This window comes from Pelophylax lessonae, assembly GCF_965119305.1.
Source record: "Pelophylax lessonae genome assembly, chromosome: 1".
NCBI lineage: Eukaryota > Metazoa > Chordata > Amphibia > Anura > Ranidae > Pelophylax > Pelophylax lessonae.
In genome coordinates this window covers 894,731,114-894,754,061 of record NC_138768.1, presented here as the reverse complement: position 1 = coordinate 894,754,061, position 22,948 = coordinate 894,731,114, and the positions used below count along the sequence as shown (strand labels likewise).

Below are 22,948 nucleotides of genomic sequence, written 5' to 3'. Positions count from 1 at the left end.
TTTTAGCCGGCAGCGGTGAATGGCACGGTGGATTGTGTTCACCGACAATGTTTTCTGGAAGTATTCCTGAGCCCATGTTATGATTTCCATTACAGTAGCATTGCTGTATGTGATGCAGTGCCGTCTAAGGGCCCCGAAGATCACCGCCATCCAGTATGGTTTTCCGGCCTTGACCCTTACACACAGAGATTGTTCCGGATTCTCTGAATATTTGGATGATATTATGCACTGTAGATGATGAGAACTTCAAACTCTTTGCAATTTTTCTCTGAGAAACTCCTTTCTGATATTGCGCCACTATTTTTCGCCGCAGAATTAGGGGCAATTGGTGATCGTCGGCCCATCTTGACTTCCGAGAGACACGGCCACTCTGAGAGGCTCTTTTTCTACCCAATCATGTTGCCAATTGACCGAATAAGTTGCAAATTGGATCTCCAGCTGTTCCTTATATGTACATTTAACTTTTTCGGCCTCTTTTTGCTACCTGTCCCAACTTTTTTGGAATGTGTAGCTCTCATGAAATCCAAAATGAGCCAATATTTGGCATGACATTTCAAAATGTCTCACTTTCAACATTTGATATGTTATCTATATTATATTGTGAATAAAATATAAGTTTATGAGATTTGTAAATTAGTCCATTCCTTTTTTACTCAGAATTTGTACAGTGTTCTAACTTTTTTGGAATTGGGTTTGTAGAAGAAAGCCCCAAGAACCCAGGTAAGGGTCCACAGAAAGACATAAGTACGGCTTAGACCTAACTGACCCAATGTGCTATAGGAATGTCATTGTAAACAGACTGTATGGCTGAGCCCACTATCTTCCTTCAAAGGTGACACCACTCACCACACCATTAAAAATTCTAAATGGTTTAGTCCATCATATTAAAAAATCCCCTATATGGAGACTGCTTTAAACACATGTAGTACTCATTATTAAAGGAGTCATTTGCTCGGACAATTGTCATGTACATGGCATGAAAGTTGGTCAGTGTTGACGCATTTCGTGTTTAATGGACCAAATAGCCCCAAATGAGGCACCCCTATTACACTGGTTGGTTATAACATATTGTGGAAGGGATGGTGCCCACCAATGGCAAAATAAAACAAATTATTACCCTCTCCCTGGTATTTCTCCCTAACGATATTGGTGTAGAATACACTTCTTTTCAGGGGACGTGTACTATCATCGGATTTTTTTTTTCTTTTTTTTGCCAAATTCAGTGCTTACTCAAACCCCTCTCTGCACATCTTGAAAACAACCCCGAAAATGTAAACTATGATGTCACTGTGATAAAACAAGGCGAGATATTGAGGAGGGGAGGGGGGGAAGGGAAGTTCATAGCCTTAGGATACCTACTCCTGAACCCTAGGTTTGGAGATGCCCAAGTGTTCGCAAAAGTTACCAAACGTCCCCCCCCTGCTCTGGAAAAGTGGCGAGCGCACGTTCATGACGAGGAAGGCTTACCTGAGGATTTGGCAGACTTCGAAGGTCTCCACAAGGAGGTCAAGGGAATGGAGTGAAGAAATGCAGGGAACTCTTCTCAACAGTCAGAGAGGGAGAAAACTTAGCAGGTTGCTCCTTCGACCACTGAGGATGATAAGTGCTCCTGCCACCAGAAACATCCCTAATAATAGTGATAATGGATGGCTGAAACCCATCCTGGGACCAAATGAGTGGAAGGTTGAGGCATTTCAAGGTCACATACTCCCTTCATCAGAGCTACTGAGGAAGAGGGTAGAGGTACTGAGGAAGGGGGTATGTCCGCCACAACGCGTCAGCCTTCCAATCATTCGGTCCCAGGACAGGTTTCAGCGTGTTCAGCTAAAGTAGATCAGCTACATGCTCGCTGTTTTTATCTGCTTGTCTTAGTGGATTCAATACATTTGTTTGGGGCAATATGTGAGGTGTTCGCACCCTACGGTTTTTTTGCACTCTCACCGAATCGCTCTACGCGTGTCTACAGGTAGGAGACTGTAATAGAACCGCGACCCCACAAGGTGCTAGGGGGCTTCTGTCAGAATACCGAATACCGCTTCCTTTAGTCTTGAACATAGGTATCAGGTATTCTAGCTGCCCCCCCCATACAAAACTGGCTGAGAATAGCTTTGTGACAGGAGTCACTTTGGGTAGGGGGCTTGTGGAACCCAGATTACCTTAGAGAGGTTGGGAAACTCCTTGTCCATCTTCCACGGCCCCTCTTATGTGTAAATCATTCTTTGTCTATTAGGAGCACAGGGTGACCAAGAACCCCAGTCGGGTCTGCACCAATCAAACTCGCTGTACAACCACACCGGACTCAGCATTTCCTGTTACCCCAGTTATCCTGGGTTCTATATGTGTGGTTTGTGTTGAAAGAATGAAGGGGCTCTTTCACTTGGGACAATAATATTTCTGGACAATGTCCCTCAGGAAATATATGAAGATGAACGGTTTGACTTTTCAGATTGCTAGAATATTGTTGGAGTCTCTCATAGACCCTTGCTAGATAGTGAGGTGGGTGGGGTTTGTTATTGGTAAGTGCCTGTATCCTATTGTTCTATTGTTTCTGTCTGCTTTAAGATCAACCTATTATGGGATGTATATGTGTATGTGGTTTGGCTCTTAAGGGGGAGGGGGGTTGTCCAACAGTGTATATCTCTGTGTCCCTGTGTGTGAACAAACAGTTTATTTTCTGGTTTCCTCCAAAAAATGTACTGTCTAGTTCTTGGGGTAACTATAGCCAGATTCACGGATCTCGGGTTCCAGAGCTTCGGAAGCAGCTTCTTTGTGGAAATACCCAGTTGGGGTGTCCAGAGTCCGTCACAAGCTTGTATAAAATCTGGAACATTTATTGAACAAACTCACACCCAATAAATATCCCACCAGGTCAGGTGCCTGATTACATTATCATATGCAGATGAAATTGTGTACAAAAATATAATTAACATAACTAAGGAACAACCAACACAAACAGTATTCTACTTTCCCACTAGCAACTAATAGATGACAGTTATTTAATTAACTTGTGCTAATTAACTAGCAGACTTGCCATCATCGAGCTCATGAAGTACAATACACATTATCTTAAGTGTAACACATCACTCCTCAATACACAGACAATAGGAAGAGACCACCAGTGACAGACTGTCCGTCTCTGACATTGAAGAACACGGAACAGAGGCCAATGTGATTATCTCTTTCAATGAACAGGTTCAGAATCAAACAGACCAGGAATAGTCTTCACATAGTTCTTGAGATATCTGATTGATAAATATTACTGTCCCATTTGAAGTAATCCAAACCATATTCTGTGTCCATGAAGTCCATCATTTACTTGGCCACCCTGTGCCCATAATAGACACATGGTGACTTACAAATAAGGGGAGACTAGGGGGCAGAGACAGGGATTTCTCAACCGCTATAAGGTGAGCTGGGTTCCACAGGCCCCCCAACCAAGCCAGACATGGTCTCTGGCGGTGACGGCTGGAAGGCCGCGGGAAAGTCCAATAAAAACTGCAGCAAAGGATGCACAAGCAGGCCTGTGGTCCCATGTGGCCAGCAGATAACCGGGTGATTTGGGTCATAAAGTCCTGCAGGATTGTAGCTGATAAATGAGAAGATCCGGTCACACCCGAGAGAGCTGAGCGGACGGAAGAGACTCTTGGGCCGGAGAGAAACATGACTGCAGGCGGTGGAAGATGGCACCATCAGAGGGTAGGGAGGGGGATCACTATGTGTAGGGGGAGGGGAGGGGGGTTTAAGATTTTCATAGTTAAATATTATCTACTGTTTATAGTTTTGTTACAGATGACAATTATCCGCTATAAATACCAAGACTTTGAACCAGCCGAGACACAGCGAACATCATCGGGAATCACGCCTCGTACGTTATTACTACAAACACCATGACCTGCTCTGTATGCTATGGGGGGGGAGAAACATGGAAAGGGAAACCAGGGGTGGCACAGAGGAGCCAGGGGGACAATAGAGGGTAATCAAAGGTGGTGGTACAGGGGAGCCTGGGGGGGCAATAGAGGGTAATCAAAGGTGGTGGTACAGGGGAGCCTGGGGGGCAATAGAGGGTAATCAAAGGTGGTAGTACAGAGGAGCCAGGGGGACAATAGAGGAAACCAAGGTGGTGGTACAGGGGAGCCTGGGGGACAATAGAGGGTAATTAAAGGTGGTGGTACAGGGGAGCCTGGGGGACAATAGAGGGTAACCAAAGGGGGTGGTACAGAGGAGCCCAGGGGGACAATAGAGGGTAACCAAAGGTGGTGGTACAGAGGAGCCAGGGGGACAATAGAGGGTAACCAAAGGTGGTGGTACAGAGGAGCCAGGGGGACAATAGAGGAAACAAAGATGGTGGTGCAGGGGAGCCTGGGGGACAATAGAGGGTAACCAAAGGTGGTGGTACAGGGGAGCCTGGGGGACAATAGAGGGTAACCAAAGGTGGTGGTACAGAGGAGCCAGGGGGACAATAGAGGGTAACCAAAGGTGGTGGTACAGGGGAGCCAGGGGGACAATAGAGGGTAACCAAAGGTGGTGGTACAGAGGAGCCAGGGGGACAATAGAGGGTAACCAAAGGTGGTGGTACAGGGGAGCCAGGGGGACAATAGAGGGTAACCAAAGGTGGTGGTACAGAGGAGCCAGGGGGACAATAGAGGGTAACCAAAGGTGGTGGTACAGAGGAGCCAGGGGGATTATAGAGGGTAACCAAAGGGGGTGTTACAGAGGAGCCCAGGGGGACAATAGAGGGTAACCAAAGGGGGTGGTACAGGGGAGCCAGGGGGACAATAGAGGGTAACCAAAAGGGGTGGTACAGGGGAGCCAGGGGGACAATAGAGGGTAACCAAAGGGAGTGGTACAGGGGAGCCAGGGGGACAATAGAGTGTAACCAAAGGGAGTGGTACAGGGGAGCCCGGGGAGGATCAACAACAGGTGGTAACCAAATCGGTGGTACAAAGAAGCCAAGGTGGGGGAACAATAGAGGGTAACCAAAGATGGTGGTGCCAGGGGGGCAGGGAGTTATTACACAAAAGCCTGGGGGGGGGGGAAATTGCACAGTTGGGGGGAGTTGGTACAGCAAATCTAAGAAGGAGGGGGTTATAGAGTACAGCTGAGGACAGTAGTTGGGGGTGGGGGGGGGAGGTAGAAGAATAAAGTACAGCACATCCCAGACAGACACAGGAAGGGCGTATTGGGAAATGAGGTGGGGGGGGGGGTCACCTACCTTATAGTCATGTGGGATGATGGGGGAGACCTGTCGGCAGGTCAGGGTGATGTTCTGTCCCGGTAGATGGTAGACAGTCCAGGCTCGGGGGTAAGAGGCGTGATAAAAGGCCTGGTTGCCGCAGTAGCCCCAGTTCCAGCCCTGCAGGGTGTGTGGGCGCTCCAATGATAAGACTTGCTGGTAGACGGTTTCACCACGACGCCGGACACACACTGTGAACTGAGAGAAAACAGCAAGAGACAGTCAGAGCGGGGACAAAGAGAAAGGACAGACAGAGAGGACAGGCAGAGAGAGGACAGGCTGAGAGAGACAGGACAGAGAGAGAGAGAGAGAGGGATGACAGAAAGAGAGAGAGACAGAGGGGGGACAGAAGGAGAGAGAGAGAGAGAGAGAGAGAGACAGAGGGGGGACAGAAAGAGAGAGAGGCAGAGGGGGGACAGAAGGAGAGAGAGAGAGACAGAGGGGGGACAGAAAGAGAGAGAGGCAGAGGGGGGACAGAAAGAGAGAGGACACTCACCGAGCGAGCGAGAAGACACGCACCGAGCGAGAGAAAAGACACGCACCGAGCGAGAGAAAAGACACGCACCGAGCGAGCGAAAAGACACGCACCGAGCGAGAGAAAAGACACGCACCGAGCGAGAGAAAAGACACGCACCGAGCGAGCGAGAGAAAAGACACGCACCGAGCGAGCGAAAAGACACGCACCGAGCGAGAGAAAAGACACGCACCGAGCGAGCGAAAAGACACGCACCGAGCGAGAGAAAAGACACGCACCGAGCGAGCGAAAAGACACGCACCGAGCGAGCGAAAAGACACGCACCGAGCGAGAGAAAAGACACGCACCGAGCGAGCGAAAAGACACGCACCGAGCGAGCGAGAGAAAAGACACGCACCGAGCGAGCGAAAAGACACGCACCGAGCGAGCGAAAAGACACGCACCGAGCGAGCGAGAGAAAAGACACGCACCGAGCGAGCGAGAGAAAAGACACGCACCGAGCGAGCGAGAGAAAAGACACGCACCGAGCGAGAGAGAAGACACGCACCGAGCGAAAGAGAGGACATGCACCGAGCGAAAGAGAGGACATGCACCGAGCGAAAGAGAGGACATGCACCGAGCGAAAGAGAGGACATGCACCGAGCGAGAGAGAGGACATGCACCGAGCGAGAGAGAGGACACGCACCGAGCGAGAGAGAGGACACGCACCGAGCGAGAGAGAAGACACGCACTGAGCGAGAGAGAGAAGACACGCACCGAGCGAGAGAGAAAACACGCACCGAGCGGGAGAGAAAACACGCACCGAGCGAGAGAGAGAAGACACGCACCGAGCGAGAGAGAAGACACGCACCGAGCGAGAGAGGTGGGACCCCGAGAGAGAGAGAGAGAGAGAGAGAGAGAGGAGAGAGAGAGAGAGGAGGGACAGAGAGAGAGGAGGGACACCGAGAGAGAGAGGGGACAGAGAGCGCGAGAGAGGGGGGGAGAGAAGGCGAGAGAGAGGGGAGAGAAGGCGAGAGAGAGGGGAGAGAAGGCGAGAGAGAGGGGAGAGAGAGAGAGAGAGAGAGAGGAAAGAGAGAGAGAGAGACAATGAGAAAGAGGACACAGAGAGAGGATACTGAGAGAGAGAGAGGACACAGAAAGAGAAAGAGGACCCCGAGAGAGGGGACACCGAGAGAAAACAGAAAGACATTCAGAGCCAGGACACAGAGAGAGAACACACAGAAAGAGAGGGGACAGAGAGGGAGAAAGGACACAGAGGACAGGACACTGAAAGCGGAGACACACAAGAGGACGGGACACTGAGAGCGGAGACACACAGAGGACGGGACACTGAGAGCGGAGACACACAGAGGATGGGACACTGAGAGCGGAGACACACAGAGGACGGGACACTGAGAGCGGAGACACACAGAGGACGGGACACTGAGAGCGGAGACACACAGAGGATGGGACACTGAGAGCGGAGACACACAGAGGACGGGACACTGAGAGCGGAGACACACAGAGGACGGGACACTGAGAGCGGCGACACACAGAGGACGGGACACTGAGAGCAGAGACACACAGAGGACGGGACACTGAGAGCGGAGACACACAGAGGATGGGACACTGAGAGCGGAGACACACAGAGGACGGGACACTGAGAGCGGAGACACACAGAGGATGGGACACTGAGAGCGGAGACACACAGAGGATGGGACACAGAGCGGAGACACACAGAGGACGGGACACTGAGAGCAGAGACACACAGAGGATGGGACACTGAGAGCGGAGACACACAGAGGATGGGACACTGAGAGCGGAGACACACAGAGGACGGGACACTGAGAGCAGAGACACACAGAGGACGGGACACTGAGAGCGGAGACACACAGAGGATGGGACACTGAGAGCAGAAACACACAGAGGACGGGACACTGAGAGCAGAGACACACAGAGGACGGGACACTGAGAGCGGAGACACACAGAGGACGGGACACTGAGAGCGGAGACACACAGAGGACGGGACACTGAGAGGAGACACACAGAGGATGGGACACTGAGAGCGGAGACACACAGAGGAAGGGACACTGAGAGCAGAGACACACAGAGGACGGGACACTGAGAGCAGAGACACACAGAGGACGGGACACAGAGCAGAGACACACAGAGGACGGGACACTGAGAGCGGCGACACACAGAGGACGGGACACTGAGAGCGGCGACACACAGAGGACGGGACACTGAGAGCAGAGACACACAGAGGACGGGACACTGAGAGCAGAGACACACAGAGGACGGGACACTGAGAGCGGAGACACACAGAGGACGGGACACTGAGAGCGGAGACACACAGAGGACGGGACACTGAGAGCAGAGACACACAGAGGACGGGACACTGAGAGCAGAGACACACAGAGGATGGGACACTGAGAGCGGAAACACACAGAGGACGGGACACTGAGAGCAGAGACACACAGAGGACGGGACACTGAGAGCGGAGACACACAGAGGACGGGACACAGAGGGGAGAGACACAGAGGACGGGACACAGAGGGGAGAGACACACAGAGGATGGGAAACTGAGAGCAGAGACACACAGAGAACGGGACACTGAGAGCGGAGACACACAGAGGACGGGACACAGAGCGGAGACACACAGAGGATGGGACACTGAGAGCAGAGACACACAGAGGACGGGACACTGAAAGCGGCGACACACAGAGGACGGGACACTGAGAGCAGAGACACACAGAGGACGGGACACTGAGAGCAGAGACACACAGAGGACGGGACACTGAGAGCGGAGACACACAGAGGACGGGACACTGAGAGCAGAGACACACAGAGGACGGGACACTGAGAGCGGAGACACACAGAGGACGGGACACTGAGAGCAGAGACACACAGAGGACGGGACACTGAGAGCAGAGACACACAGAGAACGGGACACAGAGCGGAGACACACAGAGGACGGGACACTGAGAGCGGAGACACACAGAGGATGGGACACTGAGAGCAGAGACACACAGAGGACGGGACACTGAGAGCGGAGACACACAGAGGATGGGACACTGAGAGCGGAGACACACAGAGGATGGGACACAGAGCGGAGACACACAGAGGACGGGACACTGAGAGCAGAGACACACAGAGGATGGGACACTGAGAGCGGAGACACACAGAGGATGGGACACTGAGAGCGGAGACACACAGAGGACGGGACACTGAGAGCAGAGACACACAGAGGACGGGACACTGAGAGCGGAGACACACAGAGGATGGGACACTGAGAGCAGAAACACACAGAGGACGGGACACTGAGAGCAGAGACACACAGAGGACGGGACACTGAGAGGAGACACACAGAGGACGGGACACTGAGAGCGGAGACACACAGAGGACGGGACACTGAGAGCGGAGACACACAGAGGACGGGACACTGAGAGGAGACACACAGAGGATGGGACACTGAGAGCGGAGACACACAGAGGAAGGGACACTGAGAGCAGAGACACACAGAGGACGGGACACTGAGAGCAGAGACACACAGAGGACGGGACACAGAGCAGAGACACACAGAGGACGGGACACTGAGAGCGGCGACACACAGAGGACGGGACACTGAGAGCGGCGACACACAGAGGACGGGACACTGAGAGCAGAGACACACAGAGGACGGTGTTATATTCTCCGTGTTGTGAGAGACACAGGACTCTGATCTGGAACAACGGTTGTTTATTCAGGACTCACTGTACAGCATTACAGGACAGCTCTGCATATCAATACATCTCTACATGTGTCTAAAGATGGCCACTCTGCCCCTTGACCCTTGTGTCATCACTCCTGGGTGGAGCCAGCCTTAAAGTGACAGTACATGTGAAACCCTTCAGGTATAACACCTTCCATCCATACCTAAAAAAAAAAAACAAAAAACAAAAAAAAAAACAACAAAACAAGAACAGGCATAAAACAGTAACTCATAATTGTCCAATACAGTCCTCCAACTCAGGAGATTTACATGGTTTCTTCCACGTCCGGATGTGAGAACAACTTCCAGGGAAGCTCCGGGGGGAAAATGGCAGCGGATCACTTTCGGCGGGCCCGTCGAAAGTCTCGTAACCGGTCTTGCATTTGAAACCGGTCAGGAGGGCGACAGTGTCGTTGAGGACGGGCACCCAGCGACTCGGGGCTGGAGGAAGCAGGGCTGGCCGGAATGGACACCGGCGGGGCCAAGAGGGGATTCCCTAGCTCAGAGGGTGAGCAGACCTCTGGACCAGGGCTGGAGGGCTCTGTTGGAGCTGAGTTCAAAAGTTCAGAGTCTCCCCAAGCATCAGTCTCAATGCCTCCTGATCCGGTAGGAGCAGATCCTTGAGACACTGGAGGTGCAGCCGATGTCAGGGATTCGGGCAGCTGAGAACGAGAACGCAATTGGTCCACATGCCTTCTGCAAATGGAACCATCTTCCAGGCAGACCCTATACATTTTGGGTCCCAAAGTCTCTGCGACGATAGCAGGAAGCCAACGAGTGTTGGAAGCGCCATAAGATCGGGCCCATACCTTTTGCTGGGTTGTAAACCGGGGAATCTCGTCGTGTTCGACCCTCTTGTCTTGGGACTGCCGTACATGTTCCTGGACCGTTTGAGGGCGGAGCATATCCAAAACAGTCCATGGCTGCCGACCCAAAAGAAGTTCAGCTGGAGTTTTCCCAGTGGTTGCATGTGGTGTGGTTCTGTAAGCAGAAAGGAAGGAGTCCAGCTGCTGGGGTGACAGGGACTGTTGTTTACTTGTAGCCACAGTAGCTTTGAAATAGCGTTTGAAGGTCTGTACAAACCTTTCTGCTTGACCATTTGTAGCCGGGTGGTAAGGTGCGGTCAACTTGTGTTTGATGTTGTGGGCAGTCAGGAAACCCTGAAACTCCTGGCTTGTGAATTGTGCACCGTTGTCTGTGACAATTTCTCTGGGGTATCCAAACGTAGCAGCGAGATGTAACAGTATGGAAATCGTCGCCTTAGTCGTTGGCTGAGTAACAGGAACGACCTCAGGCCACTTTGAATGGGCATCAATAATGATCAAAAAGGTGTGTCCTCTGATCGGGCCTGCAAAGTCCAAGTGTAGGCGAAACCAGGGAACCGTGGGCCAAGTCCAGGGCTGGACGCACCCTCGAGGAGGGTCTCTCGCAGTTTGTGCACATCCAGCACACGCATTCACATATGTCGTGATATCGGAGTCGAGGTTTGGCCACCACACATAGCCTCGGGCCTTTTGTTTCATACGTGTGCCCCCGGGATGACCAGTATGTAGCAATTCCAGAATGTGTCTCCGGAGGGTCTGTGGAACGATCACTCGGTCTCCCCATAAAACACAGTTGCCAGACACAGTTAATTCCAGACGCCTACGGAAGTAAGGCTCATAATCCTGTGTGACAGTTGCAGGCCAACCGTAACGTACCCAGGAGAGTATTGTCTTAAGGAAGGTATCCTTGGCTGTATGGGCTGCTACTTCCCCGGAAGACAGAAAGGACAGGCTAGTGTAACGACAACTCTTGACAGGTGGAGAAGAGTCTGTTAATGTCCTTGTCAGACGGGACATGGCGTCTGCATTAGCGTTGGCATCATGGCTGCGATACTGGATTTTGTAGCTATATGCTCCCAAGAATAGGGCATAGCGTTGAAGACGGGCTGCAGTCGTCTGGGAGATGCCTTTGTCAGGGCTAAAGATCTGAAGGAGTGGTTTATGATCAGTCAGTATGGTGAATTCCCTACCATACAGGTAAAGATGAAACTTCTTAATTGCCCATATGAGCGCCAGAGCCTCTTTGTCAATGTGAGAGTAATTGCTTTCTGCTTTTGTCAAGGACCTGGAGGCGAATGCCACAGGTTTCTCTGACCCATCTGGTAAAACGTGAGATAGTACAGCCCCTAGACCATAGGGTGAGGCATCACAAGCCAAGGTGAGAGGCCTTTGGAGGTCATAGTGCACGAGCATGCGTGACGCCAACAGCTTTCGCTTAGAAACTTCAAAAGCACGTTGGCATGCAGCCGACCAGTTCCATCTGGAGTGTTTCTCCAAAAGCTTGTTTAATGGAAACAAAGTGTGTGCTAGATCCGGCAGGAATTTGTGGTAATAGTTCAGCAAGCCCAGGTATGATCGCAGCTGCTGGACGTTGGTCGGGGCTGGAGCTTTTACTAAAGCATCAACTTTGGCTTCCGTGGTGTGTATACCCTCTGCATCCACAAGGTGGCCACAAAACTCCAATTTAGGTACCATGAATTGGCATTTCGCTAAGTTCACTTTTAGACCCTGCTCTTGGAGTCTGGCCAACACAAGCTCCACGTTACGCTTGTGTTCCTGGTCCGTCAGGCCCGTGATGAGCATGTCATCTAACAGGCACTGTGTGAAAGGAATGTCCGCCAAAATCTCATCCATTTTGCGTTGCCAAATGGCTGGGGCGGAGGCTACCCCAAACACCATCCGATTGTATTCATACAGTCCTTTGTGAGTGTTGATTGTTAGAAACTTGCGGGACGAAGGGTGGACCTCAAACTGTAAATAAGCTTGCCTGAGATCAAGCTTGGTGAACTTTTGACCTCCTGCAAGAGAGGCAAAAATGTCATCTACTCTGGGTAGGGGATACTGGTCTATCTCCAGTTGAGAATTTAGTGCCATGCGGAAATCGCCACAAATGCGTAAGTCCCCATTCGCTTTCTTTACTGGTACAACTGGTGATGCCCACTCGCTGTGCTCTACCTTTGAGATGACACCTTGTTCCTCCAGCCGGCTTAGTTCAGCTTCCACACCTGCTCGGAGTGCGAAAGGTACCGTCCGAGCTTTGAAGAACCTAGGCTGGGCATTGGGTTTCAGCCTGAGTCTCACACAGTCATGCTTTATTTTTCCCAAATGGTTATCAAAGACTTGCGGGAATCGCTGTTTCAGGGACTTCACCCATCCCTCTTCATCCCCTGATGGGATGGTCACGGTGTTGCAGGGGTTAATGGCGATGTCTGGCATGCCAAAGTGAGCAATCCAGTCTCTCCCAAAAAGAGGGGGTCCCCCATGTTCTAGGATATATAATGGCATTCTCTTTGTCTGACCCTTGTAGGATACCTGTACTTTCACGTACCCCAGTGGGTGGAGTATCTGCTTTGAATATGTCTGCAGTTTGATTGGTGTTGGACGGACAGTTGTTCGGATCAGAAGTTTTCTCCATTGTTTCTGGGTGATAACTGAAACTGCTGCTCCTGTGTTACTTTCCTTCCACGGTTACCTCTACAGTCATTGCTGAGGGTGCTGAATGCATATGATGTATGTCCAATCTGTGGAGCACTTCCTCATCCTCTGATTCAGATGACGATGTATATCTTCCCACCATATATGCCTTTGTCCTGGGGTTCAGAGGTTGTTTATTTCGCACCTTCTTACTACGGCAGACTCGTTTCAGATGGCCTGCCTTTCCACAATTATGACAGAGCTGATCCTTAAACCGGCAGACTTTGTGATCATGGTCTGTATTCCCACAACGGTAGCAAGCTGACGTCCTGGTTGGTGAGGTTCTATATTTACAGTTAGCTGCAGTTTGCTTGACTGCTGTTCTGAAAGCTTCCTCTTTAACCTCTTCCCTTCTGCTCTGGGGTTCAAAGCTTCTGTATCTTTCACAGCCATTTCCATCACTGAAGCTATCTCAATTGCCTTTGTAAGGGTAAGGTCTTTCTCTGTTAACAGTCTCTTTTGGCTAGACTCACTATTCAGTCCCATGACAAACTTATCCCTCAGTGCAGTTGGTAAATACTCCCCAAAAGAACAAGTTGAGGCTAGTCTGCGAAGGGCGAGCACATAAGCCTTAATATCTTCACCCGGCTGCTGCTGCCGCTGATAGAACCGGAATCTTTCTGCAATCTCTAGTGGTTTAGGCTGGAAGTGATTTCCTAACAGTGTCAGGAGCTCTGCCAAAGTCTTAGTTGCTGGTTTTTCAGGGAAAAGGAGATCCCTAAGAGTGTCATATGTCCTAGCACCAACCACTGTCAGAAACACTGCTACTTGCCTGTCGCCTGGGATGGCATTTGCACAGAAATATTGTTCTAATCTTTCAATCCAAGAAATCCACGTTGTCTGTTCTCCATCAAATTCACTTAATGTCCCGATCAATGACATTTTCCTGCTGGGCTCTGTGGGTGTTTGTATTCCTGACAATCCAGAGTTTTTTTTTTTCTTCCTTTCCTTTCTCACACGGATAGTAACCTTGTAAATCCCATCCTCGTCACCAGTGTTATATTCTCCGTGTTGTGAGAGACACAGGACTCTGGTCTGGAACAACGGTTGTTTATTCAGGACTCACTGTACAGCATTACAGGACAGCTCTGCATATCAATACATCTCTACATGTGTCTAAAGATGGCCACTCTGCCCCTTGACCCTTGTGTCATCACTCCTGGGTGGAGCCAGCCTTAAAGTGACAGTACATGTGAAACCCTTCAGGTATAACAGACGGGACACTGAGAGCAGAGACACACAGAGGATGGGACACTGAGAGCGGAAACACACAGAGGACGGGACACTGAGAGCAGAGACACACAGAGGACGGGACACTGAGAGCGGAGACACACAGAGGACGGGACACAGAGGGGAGAGACACAGAGGACGGGACACAGAGGGGAGAGACACACAGAGGATGGGACACTGAGAGCAGAGACACACAGAGAACGGGACACTGAGAGTGGAGACACACAGAGGACGGGACACAGAGCGGAGACACACAGAGGATGGGACACTGAGAGCAGAGACACACAGAGGACGGGACACTGAGAGCAGAGACACACAGAGGACGGGACACTGAGAGCGGAGACACACAGAGGACGGGACACTGAGAGCAGAGACACACAGAGGATGGGACACTGAGAGCAGAGACACACAGAGGACGGGACACTGAGAGCGGAGACACACAGAGGACGGGACACTGAAAGCGGCGACACACAGAGGACGGGACACTGAGAGCAGAGACACACAGAGGACGGGACACTGAGAGCAGAGACACACAGAGGACGGGACACTGAGAGCGGAGACACACAGAGGACGGGACACTGAGAGCAGAGACACACAGAGGACGGGACACTGAGAGCGGAGACACACAGAGGACGGGACACTGAGAGCAGAGACACACAGAGGACGGGACACTGAGAGCGGAGACACACAGAGGACGGGACACAGAGGGGAGAGACACACAGAGGATGGGACACTGAGAGCAGAGACACACAGAGAACGGGACACAGAGCGGAGACACACAGAGGACGGGACACTGAGAGCGGAGACACACAGAGGATGGGACACTGAGAGCAGAGACACACAGAGGATGGGACACTGAGAGCAGAGACACACAGAGGACGGGACACTGAGAGCAGAGACACACAGAGGACGGGACACTGAGAGCGGAGACACACAGAGGACGGGACACTGAGAGGAGACACACAGAGGACGGGACACTGAGAGCGGAGAGACACAGAGGACGGGACACTGAGAGCGGAGACACACAGAGGACGGGACACTGAGAGCGGAGACACACAGAGGACGGGACACTGAGAGGAGACACACAGAGGACGGGACACTGAGAGCGGAGAGACACAGAGGACGGGACACTGAGAGCGGAGACACACAGAGGACGGGACACTGAGAGCGGAGACACACAGAGGACGGGACACTGAGAGGAGACACACAGAGGACGGGACACTGAGAGCGGAGAGACACAGAGGACGGGACACTGAGAGCGGAGACACACAGAGGACGGGACACTGAGAGCGGCGACACACAGAGGACGGGACACTGAGAGCAGAGACACACAGAGGACGGGACACTGAGAGCAGAGACACACAGAGGACGGGACACAGAGCGGAGACACACAGAGGACGGGACACTGAGAGCAGAGACACACAGAGGACGGGACACTGAGAGCGGCGACACACAGAGGACTGGACACTGAGAGCGGCGACACACAGAGGACGGGACACTGAGAGCGGAGACACACAGAGGACGGGACACTGAGAGGAGACACACAGAGGACGGGACACTGAGAGCGGAGACACACAGAGGACGGGACACTGAGAGGAGACACACAGAGGACGGGACACTGAGAGCGGAGACACACAGAGGACGGGACACTGAGAGCGGAAATTAGTTGGGGTTCTGTGAGTGGCACAGCAGGACACACCTGGTTTTCGGTCACCGTCTTGTAGTGGTACAGACCGGGATTCAGCTGCCACCGGCAGAACTCTCCAGACCAGCTGCGGGTTATGGTTCCTCCTCCGATGCCACCAAGAGGAGCGCCTGGAGAAAAAAAAAAAAAACGCCAAAACATCAGTAGCTGTCACATGGTAAAACCCACCAATGGCTGCCCATTGTTCACTGACTGCATGGGAGGACAGAGAGGCAACCTGCAGGAACCCCCTCTTGATCGGACTACTGGGTACTTCACGATGGCCTGGCAGTCCCATGACACACAATGCACCATGGCAGATCAGGAGGTAACCCTGTGTAATAAACTGGCCATCAAGCCTCATGTGTTAGCAGTCTTCCTTACATTTGGCGGTAACCGTTCCCAAGTGATTGTTACCATAATGGACCTCATCTACACAGATATCACCATCTATGATGCTTTCTGGTTCCTCTACAGATGCCAAACATCTAGCCTGTGACTATATTAGCAGTGTGCAGAGTAAAATATAAGAGGAAAGTGGCAGGTCACCCCTCCTTGTCTGAGGAACACCCCAAATCATTCATCACTTCTACAAAAAAGACCCTTCTATAGCCCCCTTATGCCCCCGGAACCCTGGAGAACCTTACCCACCCTTCAACACCTAAACTCATCTTCCCCTGCAATACAAGATGACTGGCAGCATGGGCTCTCCAATAACTTTGGACCCAAAGGCCTGTCTACTGGGAATACTTACCTTTTTAGATGTACAGTATCTCACAAAAGTAAGTACACCCCTCACATTTTATTCTATCTTTTCATGTGACAACACTGAAGAAATGAGACTTTGCTACAATGTAAAGTAGTGAGTGTACAGCTTGTATAACAGTGTAAATTTATAACTCAACACACAGCCATTAACCACTTGCCGACTGCAGCACGAGTATATACGGCGTCGGTCAGCCTCTCCTGGGCAAAGTGACGTACCGGTACGTCACTCGCCCACGAGCCTCTAGGGGACGAGCGCGCGCCGCTGGAGGCGCGCTCCCGCCCCCGCTCGTTCCCTGACATCCCCGCGCGTGTGACCGGCGGCTTCGATGTCCTCCGGTCACTCGCGATCTCCCACTGGAGAGGGAGAAAGGCAGGCGGCTGATGTAAACAAAGCCGTCTGTCATTCTCCCTTAGATCATGACAGAGGCTATGCAATCCTGCTATGTAGGATCGTATGTCTTTGTGATGATCTAACAAGCCACGCCCCCTGACAGTTAGAATCACGCCCCTAGGGACACACTTGACCCCTTGATCACCAATAAAGTTAACCCCTTCCCTGCCAGTGTAATTTTTACAGTAACAGTGCATATTTATAGCACTGATTACTGTAGTAATGTCATTGGTCCCCCAAAATTGTCAAAAATGTCAGTCAAGGGTCCGATTTGTCCGCCACAATGTCGCAGTCCCGCAAAAAAAAAAAACGCAGATTACTCATTAAAAAAATAAAAAATAAAAATGACAAAAATCTTTCCCGTAGTTAGTAAACGCAATAACTTTTGCGCAAACCAATCAAAATACGCTTATTGCGATTTTTTTTATCAAAAATATGCAGCAGAAAACAAATTGGCTTAAAATGTTAAAAAAATTTTGTTTTTTACATTTTTTTTGAGAATTTCATATAAAAAATGTGAAAAATATAGTTATTTTTTGCAAAATTGTCGCTCTTTTTTTCTTTATAGCGCATGATCAAAAAAATAAAAAATAAAAAAAATCGCACAGGAGATCAAATACCTCCAAAAGAAAGCTCTGTTTGTGGGAAAAAAAAGGACATCAATTTTATTTGGGTACAGTGTCGCATGACCGCGCAATTGTCTGTTAAAGTCACGCAGTGCCGAATCGCAAAATATGGCCTAGTCATTGAGCAGCCAAATCCTCCGGGGCTTAAGTGGTTAATGTCTAAACTGCTGGCAACAAAAGAGAGTACACCCCTAAGTGACAATGTCCAAATTTGGCCCAATTAGCCATTTTCCCTCCCCGGTGTCATGTGACTCGTTAGTGTTACAAGGTCTCCGGTGTGAATGGGGGGAGGTGTGTTACATTTGGTGTTATCGCTCTCACTCTCTCATACTGGTCACTGGAAGTTCAACATGGCACCTCATGGCAAAGAACTCTCTGAGGATCTGAAAAAAATAATTGTTGCTCTACATAAAGATGGCCTAGGCTATAAGAAGATTGCCAGGACCCTGAAACTGAGCTGCAGCACGGTGGCCAGGACCATACAGAGTTTCCACTCAGAACAGGCCTCACTATGGTCCACCAAAGAAGTTGAGTGCCGTGCTCAGCGTCATATCCAGAGGTTGTCTTTGGGAAATAGACGTATGAGTGCTGCCAGTATTGCTGCAGAGGTTGAAGGGGTGGGGGAGGGGTCAGCCTGTCAGTGCTCAGACCATACACCGCACACTGCATCAAATTGGTCTGCATGGCTGTCATCCCAGAATTATCTGTGGCACTACTGAAGACAGCCCCAACCCATCAGCCGTTCACAGAACCTATGACCAGGATTCCAGCCCATACCCATTGGCCAGTTACAGAACCCATGACCAGGATTTCAGCCCATACCCATTGGCCAGTCACAGAACCCATGACCAGGATTCCAGCCCATACCCATTGGCCAGTCACAGAACCCATGACCAGGATTCCAGCCCATACCCATTGGCCAGTCACAGAACCCATGACCAGGATTCCAGCCCATACCCGTTGGCCAGTCACAGAACCCATGCCCAGGATTCCAGCCCATACCCGTTGGCCAGTCACAGAACCCATGACCAGGATTCCAGTCCATACCCATTGGCCAGTCACAGAACCCATGACCAGGATTCCAGCCCATACCCATTGGCCAGTCACAGAACCCATGACCAGGATTCCAGCCCATACCCATTGGCCAGTCACAGAAACCATGCCCAGGATTCCAGCCCATAGCCATTGGCCAGTCACAGAACCCATGACCAGGATTCCAGCCCATACCCATTGGCCAGTCACAGAACCCATGACCAGGATTCCAGCCCATACCCATTGGCAGTCACAGAACCCATGACCAGGATTCCAGCCCATACCCATTGGCCAGTCACAGAACCCATGACCAGGATTCCAGCCCATACACATGAAGACTCTGGTACAGGAAGCAGGGGAGCGTTATAGGAATGAAGGCTCTGGTACAGGGAGCAGGGGAGTGTTATAGGAATGAAGACTCTGGTACAGGGAGAAGGGGAGTGTTATATGAATGAAGACTCTGGTACAGGGAGAAGGGGAGTGTTATAGGAATGAAGGCTCTGGTACAGGGAGAAGGTAAGTGTTATAGGAATGAAGACTCTGGTACAGGGAGAAGGGGAGTGTTATAGGAATGAAGACTCTGGTACAGGGAGAAGGGGAGTGTTATAGGAATGAAGACTCTGGTACAGGGAGAAGGGTAGTGTTATAGGAATGAAGACTCTGGTACAGGGAGAAGGGGAGTGTTATAGGAATGAAGACTCTGGTACAGGGAGAAGGGGAGTGTTATAGGAATGAAGACTCTGGTACAGGGAGAAGGGGAGTGTTATAGGAATGAAGACTCTGGTACAGGGAGAAGGGGAGTGCTATAGGAATGAAGACTCTGGTACAGGGAGAAGGGGAGTGTTATAGGAATGAAGACTCTGGTACAGGGAGAAGGGTAGTGTTATAGGAATGAAGACTCTGGTACAGGGAGAAGGGGAGTGTTATAGGAATGAAGACTCTGGTACAGGGAGAAGGGGAGTGTTATAGGAATGAAGACTCTGGTACAGGGAGAAGGGGAGTGTTATAGGAATGAAGACTCTGGTACAGGGAGAAGGGGAGTGTTATAGGAATGAAGACTCTGGTACAGGGAGAAGGGGAGTGTTATAGGAATGAAGACTCTGGTACAGGGAGAAGGGGAGTGTTATAGGAATGAAGACTCTGGTACAGGGAGAAGGGGAGTGTTATAGGAATGAAGACTCTGGTACAGGGAGAAGGGGAGTGTTATAGGAATGAAGACTCTGGTACAGGGAGAAGGGTAGTGTTATAGGAATGAAGACTCTGGTACAGGGAGAAGGGGAGTGTTATAGGAATGAAGACTCTGGTACAGGGAGAAGGGGAGTGTTATAGGAATGAATTTAGTAGGACAGCCCCTGTGGGCGTAAAGCAATTTCTTATATGGAATGGTGATGTTTACTTTGCGGAGCCAGTCACTGAACGAGGGGGGCGTGTCCCACATCCACTGACGTGCTACCAGTTTTCTGGCAACAAACAGTGTCTCGTGAAGAAATTGAGTCGTAGTGTCAGGGAAAATCCCCAAGAGGCGTGGCTTAGGGAGCAACATCAAGGGGGATTCCATGTTGTCATGCAAGAACCGTACAACCTGCGACCAGAAGCCCTGTAATTCCGGACAATTCCACAGTAAATGGTAAAAAGTGCCCCTAGCCCGCCCGCACGTAGGACACTGGGTAGAGATGCCCCTCCTGTATCTGGCAAGCCTGAGAGGTGAGGTAGGAGCGGTGAAGGACATAAAGTTGGGTAATTCGATCAGACAATTTAGGGGAAACCAACTTGCAGGCATCCAGCGCATCGCCCCATTCATCTTCCTCCAGCGCACCCGCGTCATCCTCCCACCCCACGTTTTCACTTTTACAGCCGGTTTGGATTGGTCATGATGCAACAAGCAGACCATCAAGGCTGGTTTTATTGGAACAGTGACTCGATGAAAAGTGTAAATTCTCACAATCGATCAATGGCAATCCGAACGATTGCTCAATCACCCAAACCAGATGAATTCTTTAACCACTTGCCGACTGCCGCACGACTATATACTGCAGCGGTCAGCGCCTCACAGGCAAAGTGACGTATGGGTACGTCACTTTGCCTGTGAAGCTCTAGGGGGCGAGCGTGCGGAGCCGGAGGTGCGCTCCTGCCTCCGCTTGTTTGCGGACCCCCGTGCGCGTGTGACCGGCAGCTACGATGTCCGCGATCTCCCGCTGGAGAGAGAGAAAGGCAGGCGGCTGATGTAAACAAAGCCGTCTGTCATTCTCCCCTGTGTAAGTGCAGAGATCATACGATCCTGCTATGTAGGATTGTATTTCTCTGTTGTTACACACACAGCCACATCCCATAACAGTTAGAAACACGCCCCTAGGGACACACTTAACCCCTCCTTCTCCAATAAAGTTAGCCCCTTCCCTGCCAGTGTAATTTTTACAGTGACAGTGCATATTTTTAGCACTGATTACTGTAGTAATGTCACTGGTACCCCAAAAGTGTCAAAAATGTCAGTCAAGGGTCCGATCTGTCCGCCACAATGTCGCAGTCCCACAAAAAAAAAAAAAAATCGCAGATCGCCGCCATTACTCGTTAAAAAAAAAATAAATAAAAATGACAGAAATCTTTCCCTTAGTTAGTAAACGCAATAACTTTTGCGTAAACCAATCAAAATACGCTTATTATGATTTTTTTTACCAAACATAGGTAGCAGAAAACCAATTGGCCTAAAATGTTAAAAAAATTTTGATTTTTACATTTTTTGGGAATTTCATATAAAAAAATGTGAAAAATATTGTTATTTTTACAAAATTGACGCTCTTTTTCTGTTCATAGCGCATGATCAAGAAAAAAAAAAAAAATCGCACAGGTGATCAAATACCACCAAAAGAAAGCTCTGTTTATGGGAAAAAAATGACGTCAAATTTGTTTAGTTACAGCGTTGCACGACCGTTAAAGTCACGCAGTGCCGAATCGCAAAATAGGGCCTGGTCAGGAAGGGGGTAAAAGTTTCTGGGGCTTAAGTGGTTAACTGCCGATAAAGAGGATTTGCAGCCCTGAAATACTGCAGAGAGACAATAAGAGTTTATAGCTCAGCCTTGAACATGTGAACTGTACATAGTGAGCAACCCATGTAAGGTAAGGGAGCGCATGCCAGACAGCAACCTAAACAGGTCATGGTGTATAAAAGTATAACCGGATGGACTGGTGTCTTTTTTCAACCTGACTAACTATGTAACTATGTAACTATGTAACTATGTAACTATATAACTATATAACTATATAACTATGTAACTATGTAACTATGTAACTATGTAACTATATAACTATATAACTATATAACTATATAACTATGTAACTATGTAACTATGTAACTATGTAACTATGTCAGGTATAGAGAGCACGCAGCTTGGTATTTATTTATTATATCTGTAAAATGCTGCCTTACTCCTGTCTATGGAGATAGGGGAGGAAGGTGACAGAAGTCCTATCTATATCATCTCTCTATGGCAGAGTGGAGGACCTGCAATGGTGTTTGCCATGCTACTCACCTCGGAGGGCAGGGCAGGTCCTCAGGCTGGACTGTCCAATAGAATGTTTGGCCCAAAACGTTAGTGGGATATACATTGTATCCTGTACAAAACCTATGTCCCCCAATGGGCTGCATCTAGGATGCTGATTACTCCTCTGAGGGCACCGACTGGCAGAACCTGGCACATTTCACTGCCTACATGATCTGAAAGAGCAGATCTGAGTAAATCCTAATCTGTCCGGGATGAGTCAGTAATGGAAGGAAGTGCAGAAACAAAGAAGCTATTCAACAACGCGAAAAAAGCCGAAGACTCAGATAATGGTCCGTTCTCTCCACGACAGGAAGAGAAGACAACTAACAGCACACATATCACTCCATAACAGGAAGAGAATACAACTAACAGCACACATATCACTCCATAACAGGAGGAGAATACAACTAACAGCACACATATCACTCCATAACAGGAGGAGAATACAACTAACAGCACACATATCACTCCATAACAGGAGGAGAATACAACTAACAGCACACATATCACTCCATAACAGGAGGAGAATACAACTAACAGCACGCATATCACTCCATAACAGGAGGAGAATAAAACTAACAGCACACATATCACTCCATAACAGGAGGAGAATAAAACTAACAGCACACATATCACTCCATAACAGGAGGAGAATACAACTAACAGCACACATATCACTCCATAACAGGAGGAGAATACAACTAACAGCACACATATCACTC

The 22,948-nt window shown here is 50.0% G+C and overlaps 3 protein-coding genes across 3 annotated transcripts in view; all 3 read right to left on the bottom strand.

Annotated features, from left to right (window-relative positions):
• Nucleotides 1-22,948, bottom strand: part of LOC309550973 (uncharacterized protein) — a gene marked incomplete at both ends in the record, with an annotated part of 360,984 nt that overhangs the window by 103,026 nt on the left and 235,010 nt on the right. The window lies entirely within an intron of this gene.
• The window catches only part of TLN1 (talin 1), a 510,560-nt gene that overhangs the window by 289,507 nt on the left and 198,105 nt on the right, over nucleotides 1-22,948 (bottom strand). The gene's annotated exons all lie outside the window — the stretch shown is intronic.
• Nucleotides 1-22,948, bottom strand: part of GBA2 (glucosylceramidase beta 2) — a 138,940-nt gene that overhangs the window by 18,170 nt on the left and 97,822 nt on the right. Inside the window, exons 5-6 of the mRNA XM_082266298.1 lie at nucleotides 15,886-16,001; nucleotides 5,213-5,431 (exon numbers count right to left, since the gene is read on the bottom strand). Of these exons, the coding sequence (XP_082122424.1) occupies nucleotides 5,213-5,431; nucleotides 15,886-16,001 (335 nt within the window). The remainder of the gene's footprint in view (nucleotides 1-5,212; nucleotides 5,432-15,885; nucleotides 16,002-22,948) is intronic.